Source organism: Aspergillus brasiliensis, assembly GCF_001889945.1.
Source record: "Aspergillus brasiliensis CBS 101740 unplaced genomic scaffold ASPBRscaffold_8, whole genome shotgun sequence".
Lineage (NCBI taxonomy): Eukaryota > Fungi > Ascomycota > Eurotiomycetes > Eurotiales > Aspergillaceae > Aspergillus > Aspergillus brasiliensis.
The window spans coordinates 639420-666334 of NW_027137449.1; the positions used below are offsets into that span (position 1 = coordinate 639420).

At 50.9% G+C, this 26915-nt stretch overlaps 10 protein-coding genes across 10 annotated transcripts; 3 read left to right on the top strand and 7 right to left on the bottom strand.

Moving 5' to 3' along the window:
• Positions 1-132: 132 nt before the first annotated feature.
• On the bottom strand, positions 133-2974 carry ASPBRDRAFT_56287 (uncharacterized protein; the record flags this gene model as incomplete). The annotated part of the gene is made up of 4 exons (XM_067627531.1): positions 133-604; positions 651-719; positions 775-2818; positions 2887-2974. 4 exons carry the CDS (start codon positions 2972-2974, stop codon positions 133-135), a joined length of 2673 nt encoding a protein of 890 aa, XP_067477744.1.
• A 725-nt stretch (positions 2975-3699) lies between these two features.
• Positions 3700-5200, bottom strand: ASPBRDRAFT_44675 (ferric reductase-like transmembrane domain-containing protein). The gene is made up of 2 exons (XM_067625252.1): positions 4763-5200; positions 3700-4556 (listed from the first exon to the last, which is right to left on the bottom strand). The coding sequence occupies exons 1-2, from the start codon at positions 5085-5087 to the stop codon at positions 4006-4008; spliced, it is 876 nt and encodes a 291-aa protein (XP_067477745.1). The 5' UTR covers positions 5088-5200; the 3' UTR covers positions 3700-4005.
• Positions 5201-5613: 413 nt separating this feature from the next.
• On the bottom strand, positions 5614-7940 carry ASPBRDRAFT_31397 (protein phosphatase 2A structural subunit TPD3; the record flags this gene model as incomplete). The annotated part of the gene is made up of 9 exons (XM_067622895.1): positions 5614-5952; positions 6003-6340; positions 6363-6496; positions 6554-6698; positions 6750-6864; positions 6927-7418; positions 7480-7631; positions 7700-7805; positions 7878-7940. The coding sequence occupies 9 exons, from the start codon at positions 7938-7940 to the stop codon at positions 5614-5616; spliced, it is 1884 nt and encodes a 627-aa protein (XP_067477746.1).
• Positions 7941-8681: 741 nt separating this feature from the next.
• Positions 8682-11319, top strand: ASPBRDRAFT_44677 (phenylalanine--tRNA ligase subunit beta). Its single transcript, XM_067625253.1, has 9 exons — positions 8682-8945; positions 9002-9042; positions 9105-9124; positions 9184-9260; positions 9318-9447; positions 9504-9770; positions 9827-10068; positions 10127-10935; positions 11000-11319. Exons 1-9 carry the CDS (start codon positions 8893-8895, stop codon positions 11161-11163), a joined length of 1803 nt encoding a protein of 600 aa, XP_067477747.1. The 5' UTR covers positions 8682-8892; the 3' UTR covers positions 11164-11319.
• An 838-nt stretch (positions 11320-12157) lies between these two features.
• ASPBRDRAFT_155391 (40S ribosomal protein uS3) lies at positions 12158-13510 on the bottom strand. The gene is made up of 3 exons (XM_067619389.1): positions 13345-13510; positions 12757-13070; positions 12158-12537 (listed from the first exon to the last, which is right to left on the bottom strand). Exons 1-3 carry the CDS (start codon positions 13496-13498, stop codon positions 12205-12207), a joined length of 801 nt encoding a protein of 266 aa, XP_067477748.1. The 5' UTR covers positions 13499-13510; the 3' UTR covers positions 12158-12204.
• A 660-nt stretch (positions 13511-14170) lies between these two features.
• Positions 14171-16483, bottom strand: ASPBRDRAFT_128246 (phosphatidylinositol-3-phosphatase YMR1; the record flags this gene model as incomplete). Its single annotated transcript, XM_067618045.1, has 2 exons — positions 14171-15925; positions 15983-16483. The coding sequence occupies 2 exons, from the start codon at positions 16481-16483 to the stop codon at positions 14171-14173; spliced, it is 2256 nt and encodes a 751-aa protein (XP_067477749.1).
• Positions 16484-17433: 950 nt separating this feature from the next.
• On the top strand, positions 17434-18607 carry ASPBRDRAFT_31401 (uncharacterized protein; the record flags this gene model as incomplete). The annotated part of the gene is made up of 2 exons (XM_067622896.1): positions 17434-17579; positions 17644-18607. 2 exons carry the CDS (start codon positions 17434-17436, stop codon positions 18605-18607), a joined length of 1110 nt encoding a protein of 369 aa, XP_067477750.1.
• Positions 18608-18932: 325 nt separating this feature from the next.
• Positions 18933-23199, bottom strand: ASPBRDRAFT_180459 (uncharacterized protein; the record flags this gene model as incomplete). Its single annotated transcript, XM_067619925.1, has 5 exons — positions 22906-23199; positions 22715-22811; positions 22242-22654; positions 21599-22174; positions 18933-21240 (listed from the first exon to the last, which is right to left on the bottom strand). Exons 2-5 carry the CDS (start codon positions 22742-22744, stop codon positions 18933-18935), a joined length of 3327 nt encoding a protein of 1108 aa, XP_067477751.1. The 5' UTR covers positions 22745-22811; positions 22906-23199.
• A 288-nt stretch (positions 23200-23487) lies between these two features.
• Positions 23488-23904, top strand: ASPBRDRAFT_129232 (uncharacterized protein; the record flags this gene model as incomplete). The annotated part of the gene is made up of 1 exon (XM_067618122.1): positions 23488-23904. One exon carries the CDS (start codon positions 23488-23490, stop codon positions 23902-23904), a length of 417 nt encoding a protein of 138 aa, XP_067477752.1.
• Positions 23905-24551: 647 nt separating this feature from the next.
• Positions 24552-26915, bottom strand: ASPBRDRAFT_128281 (uncharacterized protein; the record flags this gene model as incomplete). The annotated part of the gene is made up of 2 exons (XM_067618048.1): positions 24552-24590; positions 24645-26915. The coding sequence occupies 2 exons, from the start codon at positions 26913-26915 to the stop codon at positions 24552-24554; spliced, it is 2310 nt and encodes a 769-aa protein (XP_067477753.1).

Consider the following 26915-nt stretch of genomic DNA (forward strand, 5'->3'; position numbering starts at 1 on the left):
CCGTCGAACCCGACTCCCCAGGACTCACCGCTGATTGCTGATGATAAATTAGTTAGCCCATTCATCTGTTCCAGAAACATTCGCATATGCGGACTCCGCCGGGAGGCCGGGGCCTCGCTCTACCCGACTCTATCATGGCTTTCCAGCTGGCTTGGATGGTCTGGGAGCATCGTCTCCTCTTTGCCCTGGTCCATCATGCTGTTTTGAGCTTGTCGTCTTTCCGTTGAACAGATATATTCCACCTTCGGTCATGTCCGTCGGTGCACTCCTGGTCTTACTGGGTGCATTTCCTACGCCTTCGAAAGGGGGCAGAAACCCATGTGCATTAACATTCTGCGAGACAGCCAAGGCAGCCGTCTTCTGGAAGCCTAGACCACGGTCCTTGGTGAAATACTGCGTGAGAAGCTGGGGGTACTGCCGTTTCATGTCCTCCACGCTTGTCTGTCTTGCTGAATCAGTCGGGTTGACCAACGTTGGGGGGCTGCGTGGCTTGTATATCGGTGGTCCTCCAGGCGCGCCCAAGTTATGGCCTTTAGAGCGTTGAGGACCTGGTAGAAAAGCTGCTTCCGATACGATGGGATGCTCAAGTCGACCACGGGGTCTGCTGGGAGACAAAATCAGCTTGGTTGTCTATGCTTCAAGATGCTTACTACCTTTCGGCCATCTCTCGATTCGCCCTCTTTTCTTTGCTCTTTCGTCGCTTTCTGTCCCGCCGGCACCTGCAAAGTTAGTACCCTCCACAGAAAATGGCATTGATAGACGGGTAGTACTTACTCTCCTTGGTGAACGGTAGCCCAAGAGTCCGTCGTTGACACATATGACGATGTTGATTGACAATCATCGCCCTCTTCCACCTCCTCCGCACTTATAAATGGGCCCATTGCGCTGTGTAGTCCAGGTCTTCGCAGCTCCTTCCCGGGCTTCCAGGCCTTGGTTGAGTGTCGCATCAGAGGTGCGTGAGCTTCATATTTGTCTGGTTGTCCCTTGGTGGCACACGCCTCGCTTTCCGCGCGATTCTTGCGGCTTTGTCTTGCAGGTATAGCTGACAGCAATCCGCGCGGCTCATAAAGCTCATCTCGCCTCTGTTTAATCAATTGGGAAGTAGCAGCTGATAGTTCTCTGAGCAGACCATCAAGGGGTTCACCGCGACGGGTAGCCTCCTCGATTTTATGATGCACCTTTTCAACGTCTGAAGCGGATATCTTGGTGGGTGTTTTCCATCCAGCAGTCCCGTCAGTAGTTCTTGATCTGGCCCCGCCATATGTCTGGACCTGCTTGTCTGATCTCTTGGGTTCGACCCGTGTCTCGATCCCGCGTGCGGCATGCGCAAAGCCAACATTCTTAGTCGAGTTATGGCTTGGACGTACATCTGTTTGGGAGATCGTCGTACTGTATGAATGGGGATCCGCTACAGCATGTGGTGGCATTTGTGAGTTGACTGTCTCGTTGAGGGAGAGCGACTGCGAAAATGCGTTCGCTAGTGGAAGCATCGAAAAGGCTGGGAGCGCAGAGGTGGAGCTGGGTGCGCACAGCGACGGTCCCATTAGAGCTGGACTACCTGTGAGGCTGCTGGTGACATACACCGGAGGGACATTCGAGGCATGTTGCTTGATCGGTATGGTTGTGTTCAATCTTCCAGAAACCCATTCGAGATGCTCTCTGTACATTCTTACCGCGTCCAATTCTCTCACCAAACTCATTCGCTGGTCAACGAGGATTTTTTTGGCGCTTGGATCGAGATCCCAACTGTGCACAGCCATATACCTATCAATACCTGATAGCTTACTGGTAAGAGACTCATGCTCCTTTGCGGCATCTTCCAGAGACTTTTGGTATGTTGGTGCTTGTGGAGTGTTGACCATCATTGCTTGATTGAGAGCTGGGACTGGGCCACCTGCATATGGATAGCACTGAAGTCCCAGAGAGGGGCAAAGAGAGTCGTATGAAGGTGGAAGTTGGCCAAGAAATGAGGTCGCTCTGCCGCTACTGGTATTGCTGTCCATGGAAAGGTCAGAAGACGGGGTCACATTCGGATATGGCTGGACTGTGGGCATGGAAGGAATCACAGGGCCTTGAGTACCCAAAGTCGAATACATATTTGGGGTCCACGATAATGGACCATCCCCAAAGGCATACATAGGGTAGTCCGAGGCCGCGGGCATGATATCAGGGGCTGCTAGGCCAATCTGAGGCATAGGTAGGTTATCCATCGCCCATGGAAGACTGGGTTGGGAAAACAGACCCGTGGTAGCTGCCGTAGACAGAAGACCCGGCGCCTGTCCACAGCTTGAGAAGTGCTGGTCAATTGCACCCTGAGGCAGTATGGTACGTATATTATCGTGACTTTCAGCAAACTGCGGTGCAGCTATAGAGATATCGACGCCTGCGTTGTTATCTGGCAACAGCACTTGTTTATTTTCACGCTTGTTTCTGTTGTCATCTCGCTTTGAAGGCTTAGGCAACTTCGGATCATCGGCCCTTGCACTTATGTTGCGCACAGGCTGTTTCGCCTTGGGGGTAGGAGACTGTGGTTCCATTGGAACGATTCGGCCCCCAGCCGTGACACGCTGGTGCTTCGGGGACGTATGTTCCTTTAGAAACTGAGCAAATCCAGCATCGGCGTGTGCCCGGATACTTTGTGGAGGGTCACTTGGCTGCCGAGAGGGATGGAATACAGAGTGCTCTGGAATTGAAAGGGTCCGCTCGCTCTGACGTGACAAATTTGAGGCATTCCTTGACCGGTTGACTGACTGCTCCGACAAGACACTCGTACTGGTTTTGCGCTGTCGAAGCACGTTATCTAGTAATGAAAAGACTGCTGTGTGAGTAAAACATGCTTCCTCGTTTCCAGTATTCACCAGTATAATCAGATGAAGAACCACTTACTTCCAACCGCCTGCTCACTAAATTTGCTGAAGTCTATCCGTCCGTTGTGGCTGAGGGCCAGCAGAGTGGGAATGTCATACTTGACCATGACTGTGCGTAGTGGATACAACACGCCGATGGATGCGGAATTTGGAAAAATGAGCAAGCTGCTAATGGCTTTGAGTGAAAGGTTTGAAAGAAATGGATAGAAGCTGCGGGGTCTCTGTCTCTTGTCCAAACAACGTGCTACAAGAAGATTTGATTGTATCTGAAGTCGTGATGGGGATGTCTTCAGGCACAAACGTGGAAAGTGCGCACACGACTTGCGACGCGTTGCTCTTGCCCATGAGGGTGGGAAGAATGGAAAAGCAGGAGGAGCCAGTCCTCCAGTCACTCTAGGCCCAGGTGCTAAGAATCACCCAGTGTAAGTCTCATGAAGCTCGTTTGCATGTACGAGCTACATTGCCAAATTAGTGCGGTGGATAACTGGTAAAAACGCGTATCTATCTGGGCTCCGCACATTGCACTGACGGACGTGAATCGCCCATATCAGTTCAAGTGGCATAGATCGCAGGAGGAATCATCACGAATGAATGGCCATGGCAGCCAAATGCCTACAGTGGTGATAGCTATGGTCAATGTATCCTGTCGAAGGATGAAGATGTAGACACCTGAAGCAGCTCAACAATAGTGACACCCCACAAGAGCAAGAAAGAAACGTTCATGATCTAGGACTTGCAGCACTCAGTGGAAAGTAGAGTAGATTAAGCTCCTATTGTCAGTAACCCAGGCCCAACGGAACTTCTACACGGAATAACAAGAATAACAATGGGTCTATTTTCGGCTCATCAAAAAGTACGAGTGAGTGGGATGCTTAACGCTGTGCCGCAGAATCGTCGACTGTTCGCTAGTTACTATCTATTCAACCGTATCCCTGCTACTTGCCTTGCAGATCATCTTGCTTTATATTATTATATACAAAGCCCATTATCATTATCTAAACCATCAGTCCTTGAGATACCCATGTCAAAGTCGTGTGGGACACCAGTCATATCAACAATTGCCTTACACAAAAGCCGCAACTCTGACCGTTCTAATCTAATCCCCATAGCTACAGACGTGCCAGGCACAAGAGAGAGTCTACTGCATCATATAGCAACAGGCGAAATTAATCGCAGAGCTCGCAAAAGACTCAAGGATATAGGTGCGCGCCACCGAAACATGGCAGAACGCCGCAAGTTCCAGGGCTCCCACGATGGACACATGCACAAGGTAGAACACCTGCTGTCTGGACTTGGCAGAGGTTGGTTTCAACCAGCGTACCCAGCCAGGCATGGCTGCCGGTCGAGCAAAGAGAGCGACCGCGCCCACCATGGTGGCTGCGGCGATACCCCACTGGACATCAGAATCCAAAATGCGCTTCGCAAAGAGCGAGCCGAAGTCAGGGTGGCTTGACTGCAGGAAGAAAGAATCGTACATGACAGCGTGGGCGATGAGCAGCGGCGCAAGAACAATTCTACCAAATAGACGATGATAGGCGTTGATGGTCGGCTGTGGAACGGATGTGATAACCGACACGACGGACGGTGATCCTGGCGATGGACTCATGTACAAGGACGGTGACATGAGCACCTGCACGGGAAGCTGAGAGAGGCTGACATGGGCTAGAGCTTTGGTGAAGTGGAGGTAATCTGTTTACACCAACAATGGCTTAGCTTGCGTCTCCAAGAAGTGGATGATATAGAAATAAGACAGAGGATGGTTGTAGTTGGCGGGAGCTTAGATGGACACAAAAGTGTAGATTCTGGCAAATCGGAGCCCAGACAATTGTAATCTGCCCCAAGCTCGACCATCTCGGGTACTAATATCGAGAAATCTTATAGAAAGTTCGACCCACCTTCACCAGAATTCCAGATGCAAAGACTCAGAAGCCAGCCAAGCCAGATGAGACAGACGATGTATTGTCTTCGGGTCTCCATCCATCCAGTAACTGGGGGTGTATCCAACCATGATTTTTCCAAATTCTTTCGCCGCGAGCGCCTCTCGGCTGGCCTTTCGTTGCCAGGAGCTTCGCTAAAAGACTTCTTATATAGTCGAACCAGAACAAGAGCAACCAACACGGAGCACTGAGCGTAGAATCCACGTAAATCGAGAAGCTCCCGACGTTGCTGCTTCTCAGCGTCCGTGAGGGACGTGAAATGCCACGGCCAAGAGAACGACATTGTATTGACGGCTGCGAAAGAAAAATCCAACAGGAGTAGGGAATGAGGCGTCCAGCAGCGTCAATGGCGGTTTGGAGATATCGAACAAACTCTCGGACTCAGGAACTACACGTGGGCTAAAGAGTAAATAAACGGATGCCTGGCTTACACCGACGGCGTTACGGATATAGCGCATCCTAGACCCTCGGGATCACATGATACCGGGGGGTTTTCTACCAAGTAGTCAGTTGCTTCAAAAAAAGAGCTGTTCTTGTGAAGTAGCAATATGCGCTACACATTTGCAATTACATCTTCTGAAACATAAGAGGGATTTTTTCTGCAAGAGGGTTGATCGTGGACCAAAAGAATCTACATTTAGAACGCCATGAGCATTTCATACCAGTCAGACGCTCTGACTATTTCTAAGTTTGACAAAACTGAATTCCACCCAAATTAGTGCGAGTGCCGTTGGTATTATTCCCACTCACACCCAAGGTGCTTTGCATCAACAAGCAGGTACTGGCCTACGCCGAGTCGGGAAAGTAGCCTACGGTGAAGTCTGCATGACTTCCTCGTGGCCGCCTGCGGCAGTCGTTGCGAAGTACCGAACATCAACATCTTCGTCTTCCTGCAGCTTCTCCAAGCTGGGGAGGATTCTTTGCTGAATAAGGTCCTGGCCCCGCGGGGATGGCGTGGCGGTTTTACCTGCCTTCTCCAGGTCTGTGAGGGTTCCCTCTGCGGGAAGGCGTCGCAGGGTATCAATCAGCACGGCATAAGACTTGGCCACATTGAAACGGATATTAGGGATCTCGTCCGAAACAAGTCGATCCAGGATGGGAAGGATCGAATTCTCGATGATGTCCAGTGAAACAACGGGTGCGAGAGTCTGAAGGAGATTAGCAGGGCAACATCTGTAAGGATAATCGATCAACATACGGAGATGGCAAAGCATGTTGTCATTCTGTACAGGTAGTTGGTGTGTTGGCCCATCCCCATCACCTTGGGGATGATAGAGCCCTTAGCCCAGTCGACACCGAACACTTCCGTCAGCTTCCTCAGGTTTTGAGTAGCAGCCTCGCGGATAGAGAAAACTGTATCGCCGAGCCATCCCATGCAAAGTTCGCTGAGCTGTTCATCGAAGAACTTGACTCCCAGCTGGCTTGCGAGCAAGGGGATGTATTCGATAATGGCGAGACGCACTCTCCATTGCTTGTCTTCAGCCAGCTGAACAATAGCCGGGAGAAGTGACTGTGAGAGAAGATCGATGCCGATCACTGTGACAATTAGATCATGTACCCTCTAACAATGGAAGCTGGCCGTTTGCCTCACCTTTGTTGACCAATTCCAGCTTGGAGATAATATGAAGGCGAACATCTGGGAACTCGTCCTTGAGCATCTGCAGAAACATCGGGAGGAGGTGCGCAATGGTCCTGAACATGACTTGTGAGTAAACTGGTTAATCGGCGCTGGGAATCGGTGGTACTGACTCCTCCTTTCCAAGTATCGGTGCAAGACCGCTAATCTGAGTACCAAGTGCGGCGCGCACATGCTGAGACGGGTCAGAGACAAGGTCTTCCACGCTAGTCATGATTTCGTTGAGCAATGTGTCTCGGTCGATCAGGTTGCAGAAGCCTATCATACAATTAGTCATGACGAAGGCCTCAAGTAGGCGAGAAAACATACCTGGGATCTGTCCTGCAATGGCAGTACGGACTTCGGCTTCGGTGTCCTTCAGAAGCTTGACAAAAGAGGGAACCATATCACGAGTTACAACCTCTTCGTGCACAGCTTTAGCGATCTACATCGGAGTCAGAACAAAACAACGCACGACGGAAAGAGCATCGTCAGGACAGAAGATACCTTCTCATATCTATCAGCAACCATATACCTAACTCTCCAACTCTTATCCTCAAACAGGTTGCGCAAGGAGGTCAAAAGGACACCATGGCTGGGCTGCTGCTCCTTGGGGATCTCTTCGGCGATCGAGATGAGAACATCCACTGTAAGCAGGCGTACACTGTCCTGCTCGTCTGTTGCAAGGTGCTGGAACAGGGGTATCATCTCGTCGATAACGATTTGGGTATTCAATTCTTTGATAAACTTCGCCAAGTTGTTGCCCGATTGTCTCCTCACCATCGGTGTGTCATCATGTACGAGACCTCCGTAGTATTGCCGAAGGGTCTGCTGTGATGACGCCGAAGCCTTCCTATACGGGACACAGTAAAGGCCAGTCGCGGAGACCTTCGAGGTGAACCAGTCGGCTTTCGACAGGCGCAGAACCATCGGGATGAAATTCTCTTCGATCTGCTTCTCGGACAACTGCTCGCCGATCTTATTGAGGGATTCCACAGCCTGAAACAAGATCAGTACGGAGAAGGAAAAGTAACTCAAGGGATGGTTGCGGCTCCCCCACCTTTTCTCTGACCAGAGGCTCTTCGATAGCAGCCAAGTTCTCAAGCGGAGAGAGGAGTACGTGCCCGTACTCCGGCCCACCGACATACTCTATGAAATTACCCAGCTCTTCACTCAGTGCAGTCAAAACCTCATCTTCATCCTCGACAGAATCTAAAGCGCAAGAGTTAGGGGAAACAGTTTGACCAGAAAGCTATCCTTCTTGCGTTGACGGTACTAACCATCAAGGAAAGGGATCAGTTCTTCCCGGGTCCGCTCAGGCCCTAAGGCCAAGGCGATAGTAGACAGACGGTGGATGGCATTGAGGCGGAGGAGTACATCGTCATGCTATGGCATTCTCAGGATCAGGACTGCCGATGTCGTGCGTCAGGGATAAGATGATCACGAGGGCAACTATACCTTCAACTCATCAATAAGGACGGCGATAGGGTAAAGCTCGTCGTTCTCTCCTTGACCCTCCATTGCGAAAATGTTGTATGAGTGTGAGGTTGAAAGTTTAAGAAACACGCAGAGAGGCAAGGATGTGACCGGTCCAAGTCCTCGTTCAGGCTACGATCCGACCCGCTTGCACGCGAACACGACGAATATTTCCTAGGAAGAAAGGCAATCCGAAAAAGGGGGGTGGTAATATCGTAAAGAGGAAGGAGGATGCGGAGAACCTATACGGAGGTGAAAGAGTACCGAGTTAGCGGGGGGGAGGCGTGGTTGAGAGGGAGAGGAGATAGTAGAGGGTGAGTTGAGAACCCCGGGGCGAGGTTTCGTGGGGTTTGGGCCGCCGCAGGACACTTGAGCAACAACAGCAGCAAGAACAGCATCATCATACCTCGACAATTGGACCGGGACCAAACAGGAAATATGGTCCAACCTAAGAGAATCGTAAAAGACAAGAGACCCCCGTATATGATGCGAAAGGGGTTTAGAATAGAAGACTTGTAAGTGGTGATATCAAGCTGAACCGTGGGGGGAGGGAGGGAATTGCGAAGGTGACGAGATGGGCTTGCTGGAGGTTGCTTTCGACTTGGAGGCCGAGCTGTGGCTGGTGACGGTGAGAGCGCAAGCAGGCGGTGTACTGTCCCGTACGGAAATCCCAGTCTGGTAAGGAAAAAAAAGGAGGGGTGATGGTATTGTGGCGGTGCACTTTCAGTGGCTTGTCCGCCGCCTTCACGAGGGTCAAGCCCCAACGGGGAACAAAAGACTTTATGACTCCGACTAGAACTACAACGGTGGCATACAGTCCGATTCAAGCCAGCGCTCTTGTTGCCTGCCCTTTCTTTACCCCCCCGCTGAATACCTGCGGTTGTCGTCGTGGTGGGACCTACACAGATCATCCTTATCGTCAGGCAGTCTGTTGGGCTTCTTCTTTTTCTCTTAACTTTTCTTGTTACCCTGTCTTGAAACTCCCCCGCTCATCACCATGCCTACCATCTCCGTTGACAAGGAGGCGCTCTTCAAGGCGCTCGGTCGGGAGTATGCGCAATGTACCCCCTTGGATCCTCTATCTTGATGCTAATCAACCTCGCTAGTTATACCACCGAGGAATTTGACGAGCTGTGCTTCGAATTCGGTACGTCGGACATTCTGGGCCGGGTTTGGCGGGGCAATGCGCTAACTGCTGCTTTACCACAGGAATTGAACTCGATGAAGATGTAAACTGTTCTCCAGCAATCCTCGCCTCTTGAGAAGTCATGGTATTGACCAAATTCAGACTACCAACTCGGACAGACCCATCGTGAACGGCAAGCAGGAACCCCCGCAGCTGAAGATCGAGATCCCCGCCAACCGGTACGCACCCGCGCATAAGTTTGATGGTTCAGAGAACATATATTGAGTGACTTCCAGTTATGACCTGCTGTGCTTCGAGGGTATCGCCCTCATGCTCAACATCTTCCTGGGCCGTCAGCCTCTCCCCAACTACAAGCTGGTCGAGCCTGCCAATGGTGAACTCCAGACTATCATCGTCAAGGAGGACGTATGTCACGACCGGGAATGTGCCTCAGCATAAGCGAAGCTAATATACAAACGTAGACCATGAAAATCCGTCCCCTCGTCTCCGGTGCCATTCTCCGCAATATCAAGTTCGACCAAGCACGTTACGAATCCTTCATCGCCCTGCAAGACAAGCTTCACCAGAATCTCGCCAGGCAAAGAACCCTTGTTTCCATCGGTACCCATGATCTGGACACCATCCAGGGACCTTTCACATACGAGGCGCTTCCCCCGAAGGACATTAAATTTGTCCCCCTCAACCAGACGAAAGAAATGAACGGCGAGGAGTTGATGGCTTTCTACGAGGTATGGCCCACGAGTATGTGACGTGACGAACATGCTAGACGCTCACTATGTAACAGAAAGACAAGCACCTGGGCAAGTACCTCCACATCATCCGCGATTCCCCCGTCTACCCAGTCATCTACGACTCTAAGAGAACCGTCTGCTCTCTCCCCCCTATCATCAACGGCGATCACTCCAAGATCACCCTGGACACTAAGAACGTCTTCATCGAGATCACTGCCCTGGACAAGACGAAGGTCGAGATTGTTAACCGGATCATTGTGTCCATGTTCTCTCAATACACCGCCGAGCCTTTCACGTAGGCCTTCCCTTCCTTTCGGTTTCTGACATAGGACCCGTGCTCACTGGACTTATAGGATTGAGCCAGTTAAGGTGATCTCTGAACACAACGGCGAGACTCGAGTCGTCCCCGACATTGCGCCCCGTACGACCCAAGCTGAGGTCTCCTACATCAACCAGTGCTGCGGACTGGAGCTCTCCCCCGAAGAGATCTGCACACTCTTGAAGAAGATGGCTTACGATGCGAAGCCCTCGACCGCTTCTAAGGATCTGATCGATGTGTTTGTCCCTCCGACAAGAGCTGATGTGCTCCACCAAGCCGACATCATGGAAGACGTCGCCATCGCTTATGGCTTCAACAACCTTCCCCGGTCTTTCCCTAGCAAGTCCGGTACCATTGCCCAACCTCTCCCCATCAACAAGTTGAGCGATATTGTGCGCATGGAGGCCGCGATGGCAGGCTGGTCTGAGGTGCTGCCCCTGATCTTGTGCTCGCACGACGAGAACTTCGGTTGGCTCAACCGCAAGGATGACGGAAACACCGCCGTTAAGCTGGCCAACCCGAAGACCACTGAGTTCCAGGTTGTCCGCACGAGCCTGCTGCCCGGTCTGCTCAAGACCATCCGTGAGAACAAGCATCACGCAGTGCCCATGAAGGTCTTCGAGGTCAGTGATGTTGCTTTCAAGGACCTGTCTCTGGAGCGCAAGAGTCGCAACGAGAGGCACTTTGCCGCTGCCTGGTACGGCAAGACGAGTGGTTTTGAGGTTGTCCACGGTCTTCTGGACCGTGTCATGGCCATGCTTAAGAGCGCTTTTATTACCGGCGAGGAGGGCCTTGAGAACCCCGCCATGGCTGACTCTCAGTACTGGATTGAGGAGCTTGATGGTAAGTCCGAAAGATCAGACTAGCCTTCTCTCGAAAGATACCGTTTACTAACTCGGCGCCTCAGAACCCACCTACTTCCCCGGACACGCCGCCTCCGTTCACGTGCGCATAGCCGGCAAGGAGCACGTCATTGGTGCCTTCGGTATCCTGCACCCGACAGTGTTGGAGAACTACGAGTTGAAGTACCCCGTCAGCACTCTGGAGATCAACGTCGAAGCTTTCCTGTAAGCGACGGCGTGAGATCAAAGCAAAGTCATGCGTAGACGATAGATGTTACATAGAAAAATAGCTGATGCCATGATTGATTATTTTTATTATTACTATTTCGTGAGATGCACTATCGCCAGGATAAATAACAAAAGGCGAATAGTAGTCTACTAGTTCATTATGTTCGTTCAAATCATTCATAATATATATTGAGTGTTGAAAGCTTGGCCGTCAGTGTCAGCCGATCTGCAATCTTCATCCTAAGAGTACTACTAGTAACTACTACTAGTACGTCAAAGTACTAGGATCAAATCAGAATACCCAGTTCATTATGGCACCAAGTCTAATACTATGAAATGTGATAACTTCCTGCTGACACATTGTAGTACAAACACTAGTACCAGTGCTAGTAAGGTAACTTGAAACTGCCGCAGGCGGAATGCGCTTCAGCCTATATTCAAAAACCCATATATGCATACGATATAATACTGGGAAGGAGTTAAGTACATGGAACATGCCACTAGCACTAGTACTACACAGAACCTACGAATATACACGAATCCAATACTAGACCAAACCACATCTCTCTTTTTCCCCACGCGCCTAGCTACTTAGTAGGTATCAATTAATCCCCAGGTCTTGACTACCCCGAAACCGAGGCCTATGACGTAAGCCAATGAGAAAAGAAACTAATCAACTCATCGACCTATGGATCCAGCTCTCTTTCAATTCCCCACCTAGATATTCCACTAGGCAGAAGACACAATCAGAGAAGGCAGTCTCGCGACTATTCCTGCCCCCGGTGATTGTTGTGAAGGAGAGAAAGGAGTGAGATAAACAGCTTAGAGGTCATCAAAGTAGTTGTTTATTTGGATGCGTCATAGGTTAAGAGATATAGTAAGAGAGTTAGGTTAGGTTAGGTCGGACAGGAGAGAGTAGTAAGACTAGGTAACGAAGATGATATTCGAGAAGCAGGGAAGAAGAGAGAAGCAGGGCCTAAGGGTGGGAGAGAGAGAAAAAACCAAATGAAATTCTTTTTGTTTGGAAATTGGAATTTTTTCTTTACTCCTGGGCGTAAGCCTCGGCACCGGCACCCTCCTGGGTCTCGGCGGCCTGCTGCTCGGCCAGACGCTGCTGCTCAGCGGCCTGCTGGGCGGCAATAGCCTTGGCGCCGTAGTCCTGGCTCATGGGCTGCAGGACAGGCTGCTCCTCCTTGGGCTCGATGATGGTGACGGCATCGGGGAGAGTCTTCTGGGGACCGGCCTTGCCCTCGGGGTCGGAACCGCGCATGATCTTGACCTTGATACCGAGGACACCCTGGCGGAGGAGAACGTGGCGGGTGGCGCTGTCGATGAATTCCTTGGCGGGCTGACCGGAGTGGATCATGAAACCGTCCTATTGAAGAACATATTGTTAGTTTTTTATACTGCTATATCATGTATTTTCTTCGAATGGTGTTTCTTCGGTTCGGTCCTTCCACAGTTGCTTCGTTGTCGCGGGGTCGTAGTAGTTATTGTTGTCGTTGGGATATGCGCAAATTCCACCACTGCTTCGGGACCGAATCCGACCATTTGAAAGATGGAAAGAAAAACAAGCCGCTGTTGATAGACGTACAGTGAACTTCATGGACTTGGCACGGGCAGCACGGAGCTTTCCGGAGACGACAACCTCGCAACCCTTGGCACCGCTCTCCATGATGAAACGGAGAACACCGTAGCAGGCACGGCGGACGGCCAGACCGTTGAGGAGCTTGTAGCGGAGGGACTCGCACTGAGCGACGGCGGAGAGACCGCGGTTCTGGACCTTGGCGGCATAGAGGGAAACGGAGTTCTCGGGGAACTTGAAGCGCTTCTGGATGAGGGAGGTGAGCTCGCGGATGCGGCGGCCCTGCTCACCGAGAACCTCCTGGGTGTGGGTGGCACGGATGACTGTAGAAAGAAAAGAAAGCTTCCGTTAGCACAACTGGCACATATTCCATCTTCCTTTTGTGTATATCAAATTCGTATCCAATCCCAGTGTCCCGTCGTTGGTTGATATCTCGGTCGTATTTTCCGACAAAACAAATGTTTTTCTTCTCCTCCTCCCGGATCACCAATTCTCCTTTCCCCGCTCGTTCTCTGAATCTTCAATTTCCGCTTGTTTTCCAACAAAATACACTGGGTCTGGGATGTAATGCAAAAATGAAATATCGGGCGGACGTACTGATGTCGGTGACGGTGGGAGTGACACGGACTTCGACGCCGGAGTATCCCTCCTCAGCCAGCTCGCGCTGGAAGAACTCGTTCAGCTCGGCATAGAAGACACCGTCGGCGACGAACTTGCGGCGCTTCGAAATAGCTCCCTGGACAGCAGCCATGATTGCGTTTCTGTTTTATTGAATTGGCGAAGAAACGGCCGAGGGCGTAGGTTGGGGGTGTGTCGTGCGAGGGCGAAATGGGCGGCGGCGGTCAAGTCAGTTTTGAGAGAGCCGGCGTTAGTGGGCAGTTTTTGCCTTTAGGGCTTCTGCTGGCCCTTCTGGGCTAGGGCTCAACCTCGCTTGCTGCTCGGCGGGCACCTTCCCTCTTTGGGACGCCAAGCCATCTTAGTGTACAATCCCGCTTTCTGCCTCAGATTTCAGGGGTTCAGGCATTTCTTATCATTGTTTCCTAGTTCTAGTTACAAGTAACGATGGAACTCAATCCAAGATCACAAACTGGAACTCACAATCAAAGCCCATATTTCTAATCCAGCATCTGTACTCATCCTGCTGGTCCCTGCTCTGTTTTATTCATTCAATCATAATCTTTCTCACCCTCTCCGTCTCTCTCTTTTGACTGTAAAATGTACTCTACTTCCCTAGGCATGGAGAAATGCAGTAGCGTCACAAGTACGCACTAACTAGATCCACAAGCATACATCGCTTAAATAGCACGACTTCTCTTGCTCCAACTGAACATACCCAGGTCGCTCACAACAAAACCACTGTAGACCCACTGACTTGTAACCAGGCTCCATCTCTCATCATCATCATAGCTTTCGTTTTATGGGGTCACTGCATCTCGAGCTCCATGCGATTAATGCTCTTAGAATCCTGCCCATCCTCTTTACTCTTAGGGAAGGCCAGATTCGAGATTCCCGCGGTTACTGCCGCCATTCCGGTGGAGGCTGCATTCACGGTGTCCTTCCCAGACGATCCAGCGCCGAGAGAATGATTCGCGGTTTCTATGCCGGCCAACACTGGTGACGGCTGAGCACTAGTCGCATCACGCCCAATTGGTGGCCTAGAACCAGAGGAACGCACGCCGTTCATCTCCGCATCGGTTCGACCAAACGACTCACTCCACCACCTGACCTCATTGATTCGGGGGAAGATCAGCCGCTCCTGCCCACGCTTGTGGTCGTCGATCTCAGGCTCATATTGTGGGTTGGTAAACTGCTCCCTCCGCGCCAAAAAGTAGTCCCACACGCTCCGAGTTCGCTCCTTCGCATTCCAGTCTACGCGTTCTTTCTCACTGTTGAAGAGAAAGGTTCCGAATTGGCACGAATAGAGGTGGTACAGCAAACGACGTAGGAAACGCTCGTTGAACTCAAATCGGGTAGGGTATTGGTAGAGCAGCTGGTATGTCGCATCCAGAAACTGATGAAAGACTGGACTGGTCTCCTTCACCTTGGTAATTTCTTTTTCAGTTGCAGCTGTTCTGGGTATGGAGCCAAGTTTCTTCAGATTTTCTGCATCGTAGCTTTGCATTTCGCCGTCTGATTCTCCAAGCGAGTCCCGGCTGTTGTTGTCCCTGTTGAAGAAACCTTTGGCGCTTAGGAATGCATTTTCAATGGCTCTGCCTGCACCACCGCCCTCGCCGAACCCACGGTTGGAATCGCCTCCAATCCGCTCGTTCTCTATCTGGAACCATTTTTCACTGTTCAGATGGCCTGATCTGTGTCGAAACATGTGACCGAAAGATAGCCAGTCTTTCTCCACCAGTACCATGAAGCCTTCCATCGTTCTGTAGTAAGGATCGAGACAGATCTGGCTCAGTGCACTCAACTGACTCGTACGATCCCATCCATCAGAACAGTGAATCAAGACGTGCGAATGTTGAAGCCCAACCTGCCGAGCGATCAACCGAGCACCGTCTAGAATTCCGGAAATGTGCTTCAGCCACCCACTCCGTGCCAGCTGGTCCTTGTTCGGGCCCAGTGGGCTTAAATCCGAATCTTTTAACGCATCAATCACTTTGTTCAACGAGTCTCTCATTACATGGATATTGTCAATCCCAAGGTAAGCCTTCGTAGCAAACTTGTAGTTGTCCATGTTTTCCGACCCAAGTCCAACAGCTTGCATGGCAAAGGCGTTGACCGTGGGACGAGCATCAACGATGAGATTGTGCTGTTGGGCGCCGTAGATTTGAGGCTTTTCCTCCTGGTCTCCGCTGACAGAGGTCAACATTGCATCTTCCAGGTCGTCAGGGACCGTCAGATCAGCCAGCATATGACTGCGCGAGGCACTTCCTGGGGTTGAATTGGAGGATTCCGAATCGAAGCCAGATGGGGTAAAGCTTGCGAGGGGTCTCTCTGAGCGCGAGGTCGAGAATATGGCTGCTAGCAACGCTTCATCTTGGATACTACGGTTTCCGCGCACACCCACCAGAGGCTGTGAGCTCCGTGTAATCGAGCAATTATTCACCGGATGAAGATATGTGAGTACTGGCACTCTCGCACGAGACCGATACTTTCCAGCGTGATTAAGTGTGTTGTCAGAAATGGTCGAGGGGACCGGTAGTAGAGCTGGGTAGGTCGCAGAAAACTGGAAGGTGGGAGTCAACACAACAATTCACATGGGTAAGGTTTCATGGATACTTACCCCGTAGTCTGTATTCAACTGGGATACACGCCAGCCAGAGCCAGCCTGATCGACACCCTGTCTAGCCCATTCTTTGCTAGGATTGTACAGCTCCCAGCCATTGAATTTCTGTTCAGGAGGGGGAGGGCGATATGAGAAAGCATATAGCTTATCAAGGCGGCCCACTTTACAGGTCCAACATTTTATGGTTTCATATACATCACGCGCCTTGCTCTCGGTGGTGAAGTAGAAGCACACAAAGGTGAAATCGCGGCACCGGAGACGAATGGAGGACGGCTGGCGGGATGCGGCGGGGGTGGGGCGGCAGGTGCACAAGGAGATTATGGGGTATGTAATCCAGAGTTCTTTTGGCCGGCCAGAAGGGCCCGGAGCCTGAGATGTATCGGTGGAGGAGGGAGGAGGAGGAGTGTGGGAGAAGATGATATGGTGAGGGGTGAGGTGGAGAGTGCCGACCACTTGCTCGCCTCGGCGCGCCAAGGTCACATCTTCAACCTGAAGCATCACAGAAGCCGTTAGTCGGGTATCTCCTTATGGTGCGCTCTACTGCTGGATTGAGGCACTCAAAACCACACTGACCTTAGCGACCCGTGTTCTCTCCATGCCTTGCCTGTTACTCGGTCCGCATCAACTTCATGACTGGGCACACACACATCGATTGGACACCACGAGATTGCAGCACAGTCGGGGACTCCTGTAGCTGCAGACTGGTGAAACAAGAGAAATTAAACGAACGATGAAATGTGCAGGTAATCAGAACAGCTCACAACATGCAACAGGAGGGGAGCAAGGCTTAGAAGCAAAGGATGACAGGCGACATTTTCAGCAGCAACCAGCAGCACGGACGCTCGGCCAAATGCGGAGCCCCTCGCTAGCCCGAATGAAAGTGAACCATCAAATAACTAGTTCCTCCAAAAAGCCTTAAAGCCAAAGTCGAGTCTCCCAACTACGTCAGTCCCGCCCGGGGATCCCTTGGTTTGATTGCTCCGGTTTCTCTTTATTCTTTCTTTCCCTTCCATCACCATGATTCCGGCTCTGACTTCTGTTCTCTCTTGCACACTAAAATTCCCTGCTTCCGGAATTCTTACGTGGCACTCTATTCACTAAACCCCCCGAAATTTCTGAGCCTGATGAATGTTGGCCTTCACAAGGGCAGCTATTGCTTGTGAAGGATTTCCGTTTTGGGAAACTCATCTGATCTTCAAGGTCAAGTGCTGCCTCTCATAACACTTCATCATCCTCTACAAACTCATACCATGCAGCTGGCGGGTCAATTGCTCTTCATCTGATCTGTTCCTGTGTTGCTACTTTTCCTTGATCTTCAATACCATTTGCATACCATAACTACTTAATCTTTCGTTTTCATAGACATCCTTGTCACCTGACCAAGAGTAATAAATAAATACACGTTCTGAACCTATTAATCGAGTCATCCATCCTGCTTCCTTGTTGACATGTCAGAATTATACTGTCCTCTTCCGCCCAGGGATCAGGACATATACCGTTTCCGGCAGCAGTTTGGAGCGAGTTTGGGATCTTACTTTGTACTCGGACCGCGCGATGATGCTGGCGAGTCCAATGAATTACAGCTACTTAAAACGTAAGTATTAGAAATACACTACGGCTATCGCCAACGGTACTAAACAGTAACGTGCCTTGAACAGGTCAATAGCATCTACTGGACTCGAGCAAACACAACAGAAGTGGGAATCCCACTGGCATTCTGCATTGACCGGCGATGACCTTGTCTGGCTCAAGGATGTAGCGCAATGCAGAACCCTCCGCCTACCATTAAGTTTCTACTCCCTCGGACCCCTGTTCAGTCGGGGGACACCCTTTGAAGGGGATCCATCAGAGGTGTATCACCAGTGCTGGAGTATCGTGAAGCATCTAATCGAAAAATGTCGGCTTCACGGTATTGGAGTCCTCATTGATTTCCAGGCCAGTGCCAGCGGGATAAATCTTTGTGCTAGTGCGAAAGATCGGACAATAGCTCGAGACTGTGTCGCTTTCCTTGCGCAAGAGATAACCTTTCATGCCATGACTGGGGTAGTCGGACTTTCAGTATCTTCCGGATGTGAACCTGCCCCAGACATGTGTGAATGCTACGACGAGATCTTCAAGATAGCCAGCGCTATTGACCCATCTTTGCCTGTATACATTGACGACAGTCAGGCACAATGCAACAAACGGGTCTTTGACAGCTGCGCAAGCGATATTCCTCAATTCAAGAGCGACATCTCAAATGGTACAATTCGAATACCTAGCTATATGATGCTCCCCGAAGCAGAAATCCGACAGAAGATCAAATATGCCGGAGCCGAACGATCATCATTTCAGGAAAAGGCCTTGTCGTCGCAAGTTTCGGCATCTTGGAGCTCGAATAATCGTCAAAGCTTCGTTCACGGCTGGAACTTGGGGTTCGATGATGCCTTGCGATTTTTTGGCGCTGCTGTTCAGGGCACTTTGCCTCCACGAAAAGGTGCAGACAAGATCTATGATAGAGAGTTGTGGATCCAGCAGCGCAAAAGAGATATAGACCCGGAGCAGCTCGAGGAGAATTCTGCGGCATGGGAGGGTGGTCTTCGGAGAGGAATTAGCGACTTTTATGATTTTATCGGGGTTTGAGTCGGTTCAACGTCAATTATCGGTCGGTAATAGAGAAGGGTCTTTATGCTAGCAATAGGTGCTAGAGATGATGTCTGAGTTACTATGGAATAGTAGACGGTGTCAAGGATGGACTTTTCAAGACCGTGACGGAAATATATTCTGCGATCAAGGACAGCGGAACATCAAACACCAGAAGTCGCCACACTATTACTACTATATAGCACATCAAAACATCAGAGAGGGGCATATTCTTTCCCAATTATAAGAGCTATATCATATTGTACATACATCATCAACAGAAAAATCTATTTATACATCGAACACTGCTTCCCGCCAGCCTGACTCAAATAGTATCATTCCAAACGGCTCCCAAGCGCCTCGCCCGGTCCAGCTCGAAAGCCAACGCACAAGCAGTATTATAGAAAGTGTGGAATTCATCCTTGTATGTAGCAGCATCCCGCGACACATTCTCCGAAGAAACATCAGCGGAGGACTCAGCCGACGCAGAGCTGTCCGTCATATCCATGTCCAGGAACAAGTCCGTGGTACGGTACGGGTTGAACGGCCCGCTCTCGTAAAAAGCATAATTCAGCTGCTGGCCACGAAAATCATATTTGTGGATACGAGTTCCTCTGATATCGCTGACAGGGAGGAAGATGTACTCTGCGGTGTTGTCGGTGGCGTCCTGGGGAAGGACATCGCGGGGGAGCGTGACTTGTGCGAACGGGGGAAGAGCGAGTTCCCCGTCTGTTGTAGAGGTCCGGGAAAAGAGGCTTCGGAGGGATTCCTCGATGTTTGAGAGGGAGAAGGAGTTGCTGTCCTGGGGCTGGGGGAGGAGCTCCCGGGTGAGTTTGCGGGTGAAGCGGAGATCCAGCCCGTTCTCGGGCAGGAGGTAGTCGACGTTGCTTTCGGCGAGGACGAGTTTTGCGCTGCGCATGGAAAATACGGGGGTGGAATCTTCGGGTGTGCTGTTTGTTTGGGTAGTGACTTCTAGCTCGAGTTGGGGGAAGACGTTGGCATTAAGAGCTGACGGGACGAGCCGGATGCGGTAGGCTTGTTGGTGCTCATCCACTGGTTTGGGAGTGAGCGTGCGGAGAAATTGGGCTGCACGAGGTATGTCGGTGGTGAAGGTTCGTGGAAGGGACATTTTGCCGAGTTGAGAGGCGTTGACCGAGCTCTCTTCGAAGAATGGCTTGCGCAGGAAAAGGCATTTGCCAACTGCTGCCGTGATGGATTCATGAACGTCGGCGCCGGTTTCATGATGTGTATGATAAATGACAGACGACTTTTGTCGAAGTAGCTTGAAAAGCTCGTCTGATACCCGAGTTTGGTGGCTATCGAACAATACGGTGTCTGAGGGCTTTACCTCGTCAGACTGAGTTGCTGGTGTGGCCCATCGGAACCACGCCTTTTGCCTCTCGAACCATGACGTGTTGCTCTCAGGATCAATGTCATGGACACTGGCGGGCTCGGTCGAGGGTAAATATGTGCTGAAAGGCACAGCAGGAGCAGACCCACTGTAATAGGCAAGGTGTAGGGCCCTACGAGCATTATCTGCATCCTGTTTGTCTTCGGCAAGATAGTATATTTGGCTTGGCGTATGTGGTGTACTTTGTTTGAATGCTACTCGGTAGGTTTTGGTTACCCACGAGAGGAAATCCGGAGTAAAGATGCGGTTGTTGACTTTCGTCTTCGTTTCGTCCGGCGGCAATTCGACGTTTTCCTGTCGAACTCTAGTGATGGCATCGTGTACAATCTCATTAATTGATTCGCAGGTACGCTGCATTCCTGTGATTCTCACAAGACCAAGCGACCGCGTGACATCGATCTTTGCGTCATGCAAGTTGGCTAATTCTTCGAAAGAAAAATGCTGCGAACTGAGGAGTAGAGACAATATATGCTCAGGCAGCTGTATATCTAGCTGACCAACCTCATCAAGAACTCCGAGATGCCAGCAGTCACGGAGTATCCTTTCAGCGAGTAGATATTTCCCCTTAAGACCCTGCGACGCCGCGACTCTATGGGCGACACCTTTCCGGGAAAGATAACTGGTTTCAAGAAACTCGGAGACTCCGGGTGTCCAGCGCGTAAGTGTCGTCTCCGGTGTCCCGTCCTCACCCAAATCATTCTCCTTCGATTCTATTATGTAGTCCAGTAACTGCCGATAGGTAAATGACGACTGGATTTCGTTTCGGAGCTCGTTCCAATCGGCAACGGGCAACTTGTGGTGGGGGTTATAATCGAGACGGAAACTTTCGACACGAGTTTTCAGCAGTTCGCTATCGACAAAGCTGTCGTCATTGTCGATTTCTCTCAAGAAGAGAGGAAGCGCATTTTCGTCGGTGACCTCCTTCGGCTCTTCCTTGGCTATGCGTAGTCGACGACGTTGGCGATCCTTCACGACTACTACCTCACCAGGATTTCCAAGCGAGCTCACAGAGATAGGTACTTTTTTGCCCAATCTCCGTTTGAGACGGTGCTGAAGACGGTTGTGGCCCGGGGTACGGCGCGAAGATACATGTTGCGGCGGCGTCTCGTCGTCTTTCGCATCAGTTTCGGTGGATTCGAACCGGATAGATACATTATGCCGGCGCAAGGACGGAGGGAGAAAGCTTGCTCTGCATTCTGGGAGCAGCCGGCAGCCTAGAAGACTTGCTGCACTGTTGGATGATCGAGACAGCATATGGACCACGAAACCAAACGCAACAGACCGGAGTCCAAGAAAAGCCCGGGATGGAAAGTTGAAGCTCGGATTGATGCAATCTGAGATATCCGCTAGTACAAAAGCGGACTAGTTCATATTGTGGATCCACCTCGGAGCATCTCCTCGATAATCGATATGGTTGTCGGAGACTACGGAGTACGCTTACATGGGACAGTTATCCACCCCCAGCATTTTGGTGCCATAGGTAAGAGAGCAGACAATTTGAAGAACTGAGGTAAGAGTAAAACTCATAGGGGTATTATCCAAGAGACTGCTTAACGCCACAAAGCACCATTCTGAATCACTCCTTGTTCATGACCTCCCAACTCCGCAAATCCTCGCGCACATCGAACTCGGACAGTTCAAATTCCGAGCTACGGTTCTTCCAAGCCTTGCCTTTGGGATTGTCATATAGTTGCTGTTCTATGCTTCCGCTTTTACGCGTATGATCGGCAGCTGGGGCGAAATCTGTTCCTTTAACATCATGGCGATAATGGTTGCTTGAAGAACTCCTTGGTCGTCGCTCAAAGTTGGAAGGAGACAATCGATTGTCTGACGAAGCTTGCCTTACGCTTGTGCGTCCATGTGGCGACAGTCGATCTGCATGACTCTCGACTGATTTCTCAGCACGTGCATCGTGGCCGTCTGCCCAGCTAATGCCACCGGAAAATAGTTCTTCAATCAGCTTGTCCGCCGGTAAATCGTCCGCCCGAGAGTTCCAGGACGCAGCCAGCGTGCGCCGGTACATGTCTTGCATATCCGTCACTTCGCGACTCTGAGTGTTGATCGAGGGAAGCCGACCCAGGTCGTCATGTTCGCCTTGTTCCGAGGATACAACCCCAGCAATTCCGCCAAAGACCATGGCTGATTTTAGAGGCGGCCTGATTGTCATCAGCAACATGCTCCTCGAATGTATTGCAGCGTTTTTCGGCATAATATATTACATACGTGATGTAGTTCCGATCCCCCTCGACCTGGCGTATAGCTATACCAACTTTCAGTGTGCTGTTGATCTTGCTATCCTGCATCAAGTATCTCCGGACGATGCCCTCGTCATCGTCGCTCTTATCCACATATTCGGAAAGATTGAGCCTGATCCTTCCTAGCAGGTTCTTGTCGTTGTTGCCCCCCGACGCAAACTCTTGAATAATTTCGAAGTACAACTCGCATTCGTGTAGAGTCTGGTTGCGGTCAATGGTGAGCCTGACCTGCAGGACCTTCTCATAATTCCAATATGCCCGATGATCTATGATGATCGCCTTATCGGTATGGCCATGGTGTTCAGGCGCACTTGATGACGGCAGGCGCCATTTGACGAAAGCGGTACCGCTCACGAGTGGGACGTTATTGAGGTCGATGATCTATAACGACCATAGCGGTTAGTTGGTAAGTCATTTACAATGTGACCAATGGATTCTTACTCTGAGTATTAACTCAAACCGGGGCTGCATCTGGTATTGGCATCTTCAATGTTTCCATGGATCAAGCATGATCGACTTACTCTCCGGTTCTTGGGAACTAGAGTTGCATCATTAGCGCAATTGCCAGAAGACATGTCACCCATTCTGGTGACCCGACTTGATTGATATGAGATGTAGGATGGGTAACATACCGAAGGCCTGCATGGTTTGCAAGCCCGAAACGAAGTGAACGGCCCTAAATCACTTATCTATTATCTATTCGAGTGTCCGGGTGATTTCACGATGTCCAGAGAGGCACTGCCGGTCGAGGCCCTCTCCGAACCCCCACATCCGGAGCAAAGGCGGCGAGCTTCCCCCTGACGGCAGGAACTGACCGCCTAAGCATATCTAATCAGGGATCACGTACGCGCTAATCTTTGAAGGGACTTGACAAGATGTACGCTTTTGGGAGCTTTAAGAACAGAGTAGAAAGTCCTCCGAGTAGTACCTGTAAGAGCAAGTCAGTGATCCCTGCTAATTAAAAAGGGAAGCTCATCGGAATACAAATGGAGCTGCGGGGCACCGTTACGGATCAGGTGACCAGTCATGGCGGTGAACCGGCAGATGGCAGTAATGGCAACTGACAAAATCCCAGGAACATTGAAAGAACTCCCATCACCTCAAGTTTCAACAACCAGCGAGAAGTCGCTTCTTCCTAGCTCAAACTACCTATCAAAGTCGGCGGTTGTATCTAGTTGTCTAGTGAACGCCCGCTCCCAACAACCTACATCAACATGGATCAACAACTCCCTCTCTCTCCGCCTTCTGAGCCGACGCCTTCTCCCACAGCCAAGGCGGTTCCGCAGGACTCCCCTGTCCGCACCACTGCGATCCACGAACTGCTGCCTGAGATCCGTATTCCGGGCGAACCATTACCGCCGCACAAATACCACCCAGTAACTTGCACTCCCATCGACGAAGAAGAAATACGCTCTCAGATTGAACAACTGCGCCAGGAATTCCCGACGCCAGAAGCGGCGCTAAAGGCGCAAGAACAAGCTGCAAGGGAAGTGAAACAAAAGCTGGAAGAGGCCGAGAAGAAGCGTGAAGAAGTCCAGAAAGCTATGGACAAGAAGATCAAGGAACGCAACACGGAGATGAAGGTCTTGTCCAAGTATCAAAAAGTCAAGACCCCGCACGTTCCGTCTTAAAGTCCGTGTCAGTCGGAGAAGCTTTACACAAACCATGCGAACTTTCTACATAAGAAGGCCCTCCTACAAACAGGGCGCGATCGGTTGCCTCAACCAGGGGGGAAATACAGTGGAATGGAACGTTGTGACCTTGAAGCCCGAACGATTAGCGGATGGCGCTGAGCAGGTTGAACTCCTCCCCCAGCCTCGCTTTACCAGTACCGGTACCAGTGATGGACCGAATAAGCCACACTGTGTCTTCGACACCCACTTTGGGCTGTCTCCCCTACGAGTCCCCGGGTGACAGATCTGAAACCTGTCCTGCTTCGATGGAGATATTTGAATCGGTTCAGAAACCATACGGCCAATGTGAGCTAGTTGCTCTCTACAGAGTTCTAAGACTTTCAGGAAGCCCTCAGTCATAAACACCACGATGAGGTGATTGAGCAATTACGGCAAAGCCAGCTTCACTACTTGGCACAGCGTTTTTGTGGTCTTTCAGTATGGATGAGCTATATTAAGACGTCGTCTGTACATGGCGTCGAATCGGCAGCACAAAGCGTCATGAACATTGAATACATCAACATCAACACATAATTACTCATAGGATTAAGTAGACTCGTTGTCCATCAGATCGTATATCCTTCAAATATCGCGCCTCATTACATTCACAGCGATCCTAAGACCTTAACCAAAGCGGGAAGCAACTATGGAAAGTTAGTTATGTCTCAAAATGTGATTGTTAATTAGAAGAAACTTACCTCAGAAGCGTCCTCAACGAGTACTTGTGTTTCGTTGACAAACTTCGAAGTCAACAGATCGTTGGCATTTCCAAGGAGGCCGCCGATTTCTCCAAGCATTTCGGGTGTAAGGATAGGCGCAACTTCACTTAGGATTGGCGAGACTTCGCCGATGAGGTTGCTTGTCTCATTGACGAAATTAGGTGTCAACAGTTTTGTGGCGTTGCCCAGCAAGTAGGTTACATTCGTGAGGAGAGCAGGAGTGATTGCAGGTGCCACACTGTCAATCAGATTCTGGGTCTCTTCAACGAATTTGGTGGTCAGGAGCTTGTTGGCGTTGCCGAGAAGTCCGCCAACTTCGGCGAGCAACTCAGGGGTGATGACTGGCGAGAGATCATCGATCAATCCTTGCGTCTCATTGACAAACTTCGCGGTCAATAGAGAGTTGGCATTGTTCAGCAATCCTGAGACCTCTGACAGCAACTGAGGTGTGATGACCGGTGAAAGATCACCGATCAGGTCACGGGTCTCCTTGACGAAATCGGTTGTCAGTAGGTTATTCGCATTGCCAATCAATGTCTGGGTCTCATCAACGAATCCGGTTGTCAACAGAGAGTTGGCGTTGCCTAAAAGACTACCAACTTCCTTCAGGAGAGCAGGTGTCAAGACAGGGGACACGGCGCCAATCAAGCCCTGGGTCTCGTTGACGAATGTCGGTGTAAGCAGGTCATTCGCATTGCCCAACAAGCCAGCGACTTCCGCAAGAACAGCGGGTGTAAGTACGGGGGCGACGGCGCCGATCAAGCTCTGGGTTTCCTTCACGAAGTCAGTGGTCAACAAGCTATTAGCGTTGCCCAGGACTGAGTTGATCTCCTTGAACAATTCGGGAGTCAAGTTAGGAGCAACAGCCTCGATCAGAGATTGAGTCTCATTGACAAATCCAGGTGTCAAGAGGCCATTGGCGTTGCTGAGGACCGAGTTGATCTCCTTGAACAGCTCTGGCGTCAGATTAGGCGCGACGGTCTCAATCAAGGATGTTGTCTCGTTGACGAAGTTTGCAGTCAACAGGTTATTGGCGTTGGTCAATAGCGTGTTGACCTCCTTCACCAGTTCTGGTGTCAGGATCGGACCAACCGCGCTAATGAGCGACTTCGTTTCCTTGACGAAGTCCGCAGTCAGGAGATCATTGGCGTTGTTAAGAAGCGTGCCAACCTCCTTGAGTAGCTCAGGGGTCAGTACAGGAGAGACAGCTTCGATAAGCCCACGTGTCTCCTTGACAAAGTCGGCTGTCAACAAGTTGTTCGCATTGCCAATCAGACCGTTAACCTCCTTGACAAACTCAGCAGTCAAAAGGTTGTTGCCGTTATCAAGCAGGGTAGAGACCTTCTGGAACAGCTGTGGCGTGACAAGCGGGCCAACTGAGTTGATCAGTTGCTGGGTCTCGTTCACAAAGTTCGGCGTCAATAGGCTGTTTGCGTTGTTCAGGAGGCCGGTCAATTCAGTGATCAATTGCTTGGTGAGTAGGTTGTAAGCAGTGTCGAGCAAGGACTTCGTCTGGTCGGTAGTCTTATCGTCGAACAGGTATGCAAAGTGGTTGAAGAACGACTCGACATTCTTCAAGAAAGTTGGCGACAAAAGTCCCAGGAGGCCATCGAGGCCATCACCAATGTCTGTCAAGAGATTTCCGGAAGAGCCGCCTGCGGATGATGAAGAACTCGTTGTTGCAGAAGACCCAGCGTCCTGCGTGGATGTGGCAGACTGGCCCAGCCCTGCTGCTGAGGGTGATGTGACAGCAGTGCTGCTTGCTCCAGCATCCTGGCTGGAAGAACCGTCAAGGATTCCCCCTACCAGACCAGATATAAGATCTCCTCCCTGTGACTGGGTAGCGGTTGTTTGGCTTGATGCCTCCGGGGCTGCGGCTGTTTGCTGTACGGCACTGGGGGTTGTTTGCTGACCAGCTACATCTGCAGATGGCTGCTGGTTACCGGCGTTTGTGTTTGTGTTTGCGGATGATTGCTGAGTGGCAGCATTCGCGTTTTGCTGGTCGGCACCAACATCATTGTCCGGCTGCTGCTTGGTACTGGCCGTCTGCTCAGATGCCCCGGTTGCTGCCGCCGATGCTGCCGCCGCCGCAGTTGCCTCTGCTGCAGCAGTTGTTTGTGCTGCAACATGTTCCTCTGGCGCCGGGCTCCCCTGTGTAGAAATAGCCACGGATGAGGAGACCTGGGCCGGAGTTGCCAGCGAAGTGCTGGAAAGCAAAAGGGCGGAAAGAAGGGCGGACGAGACGCGCAT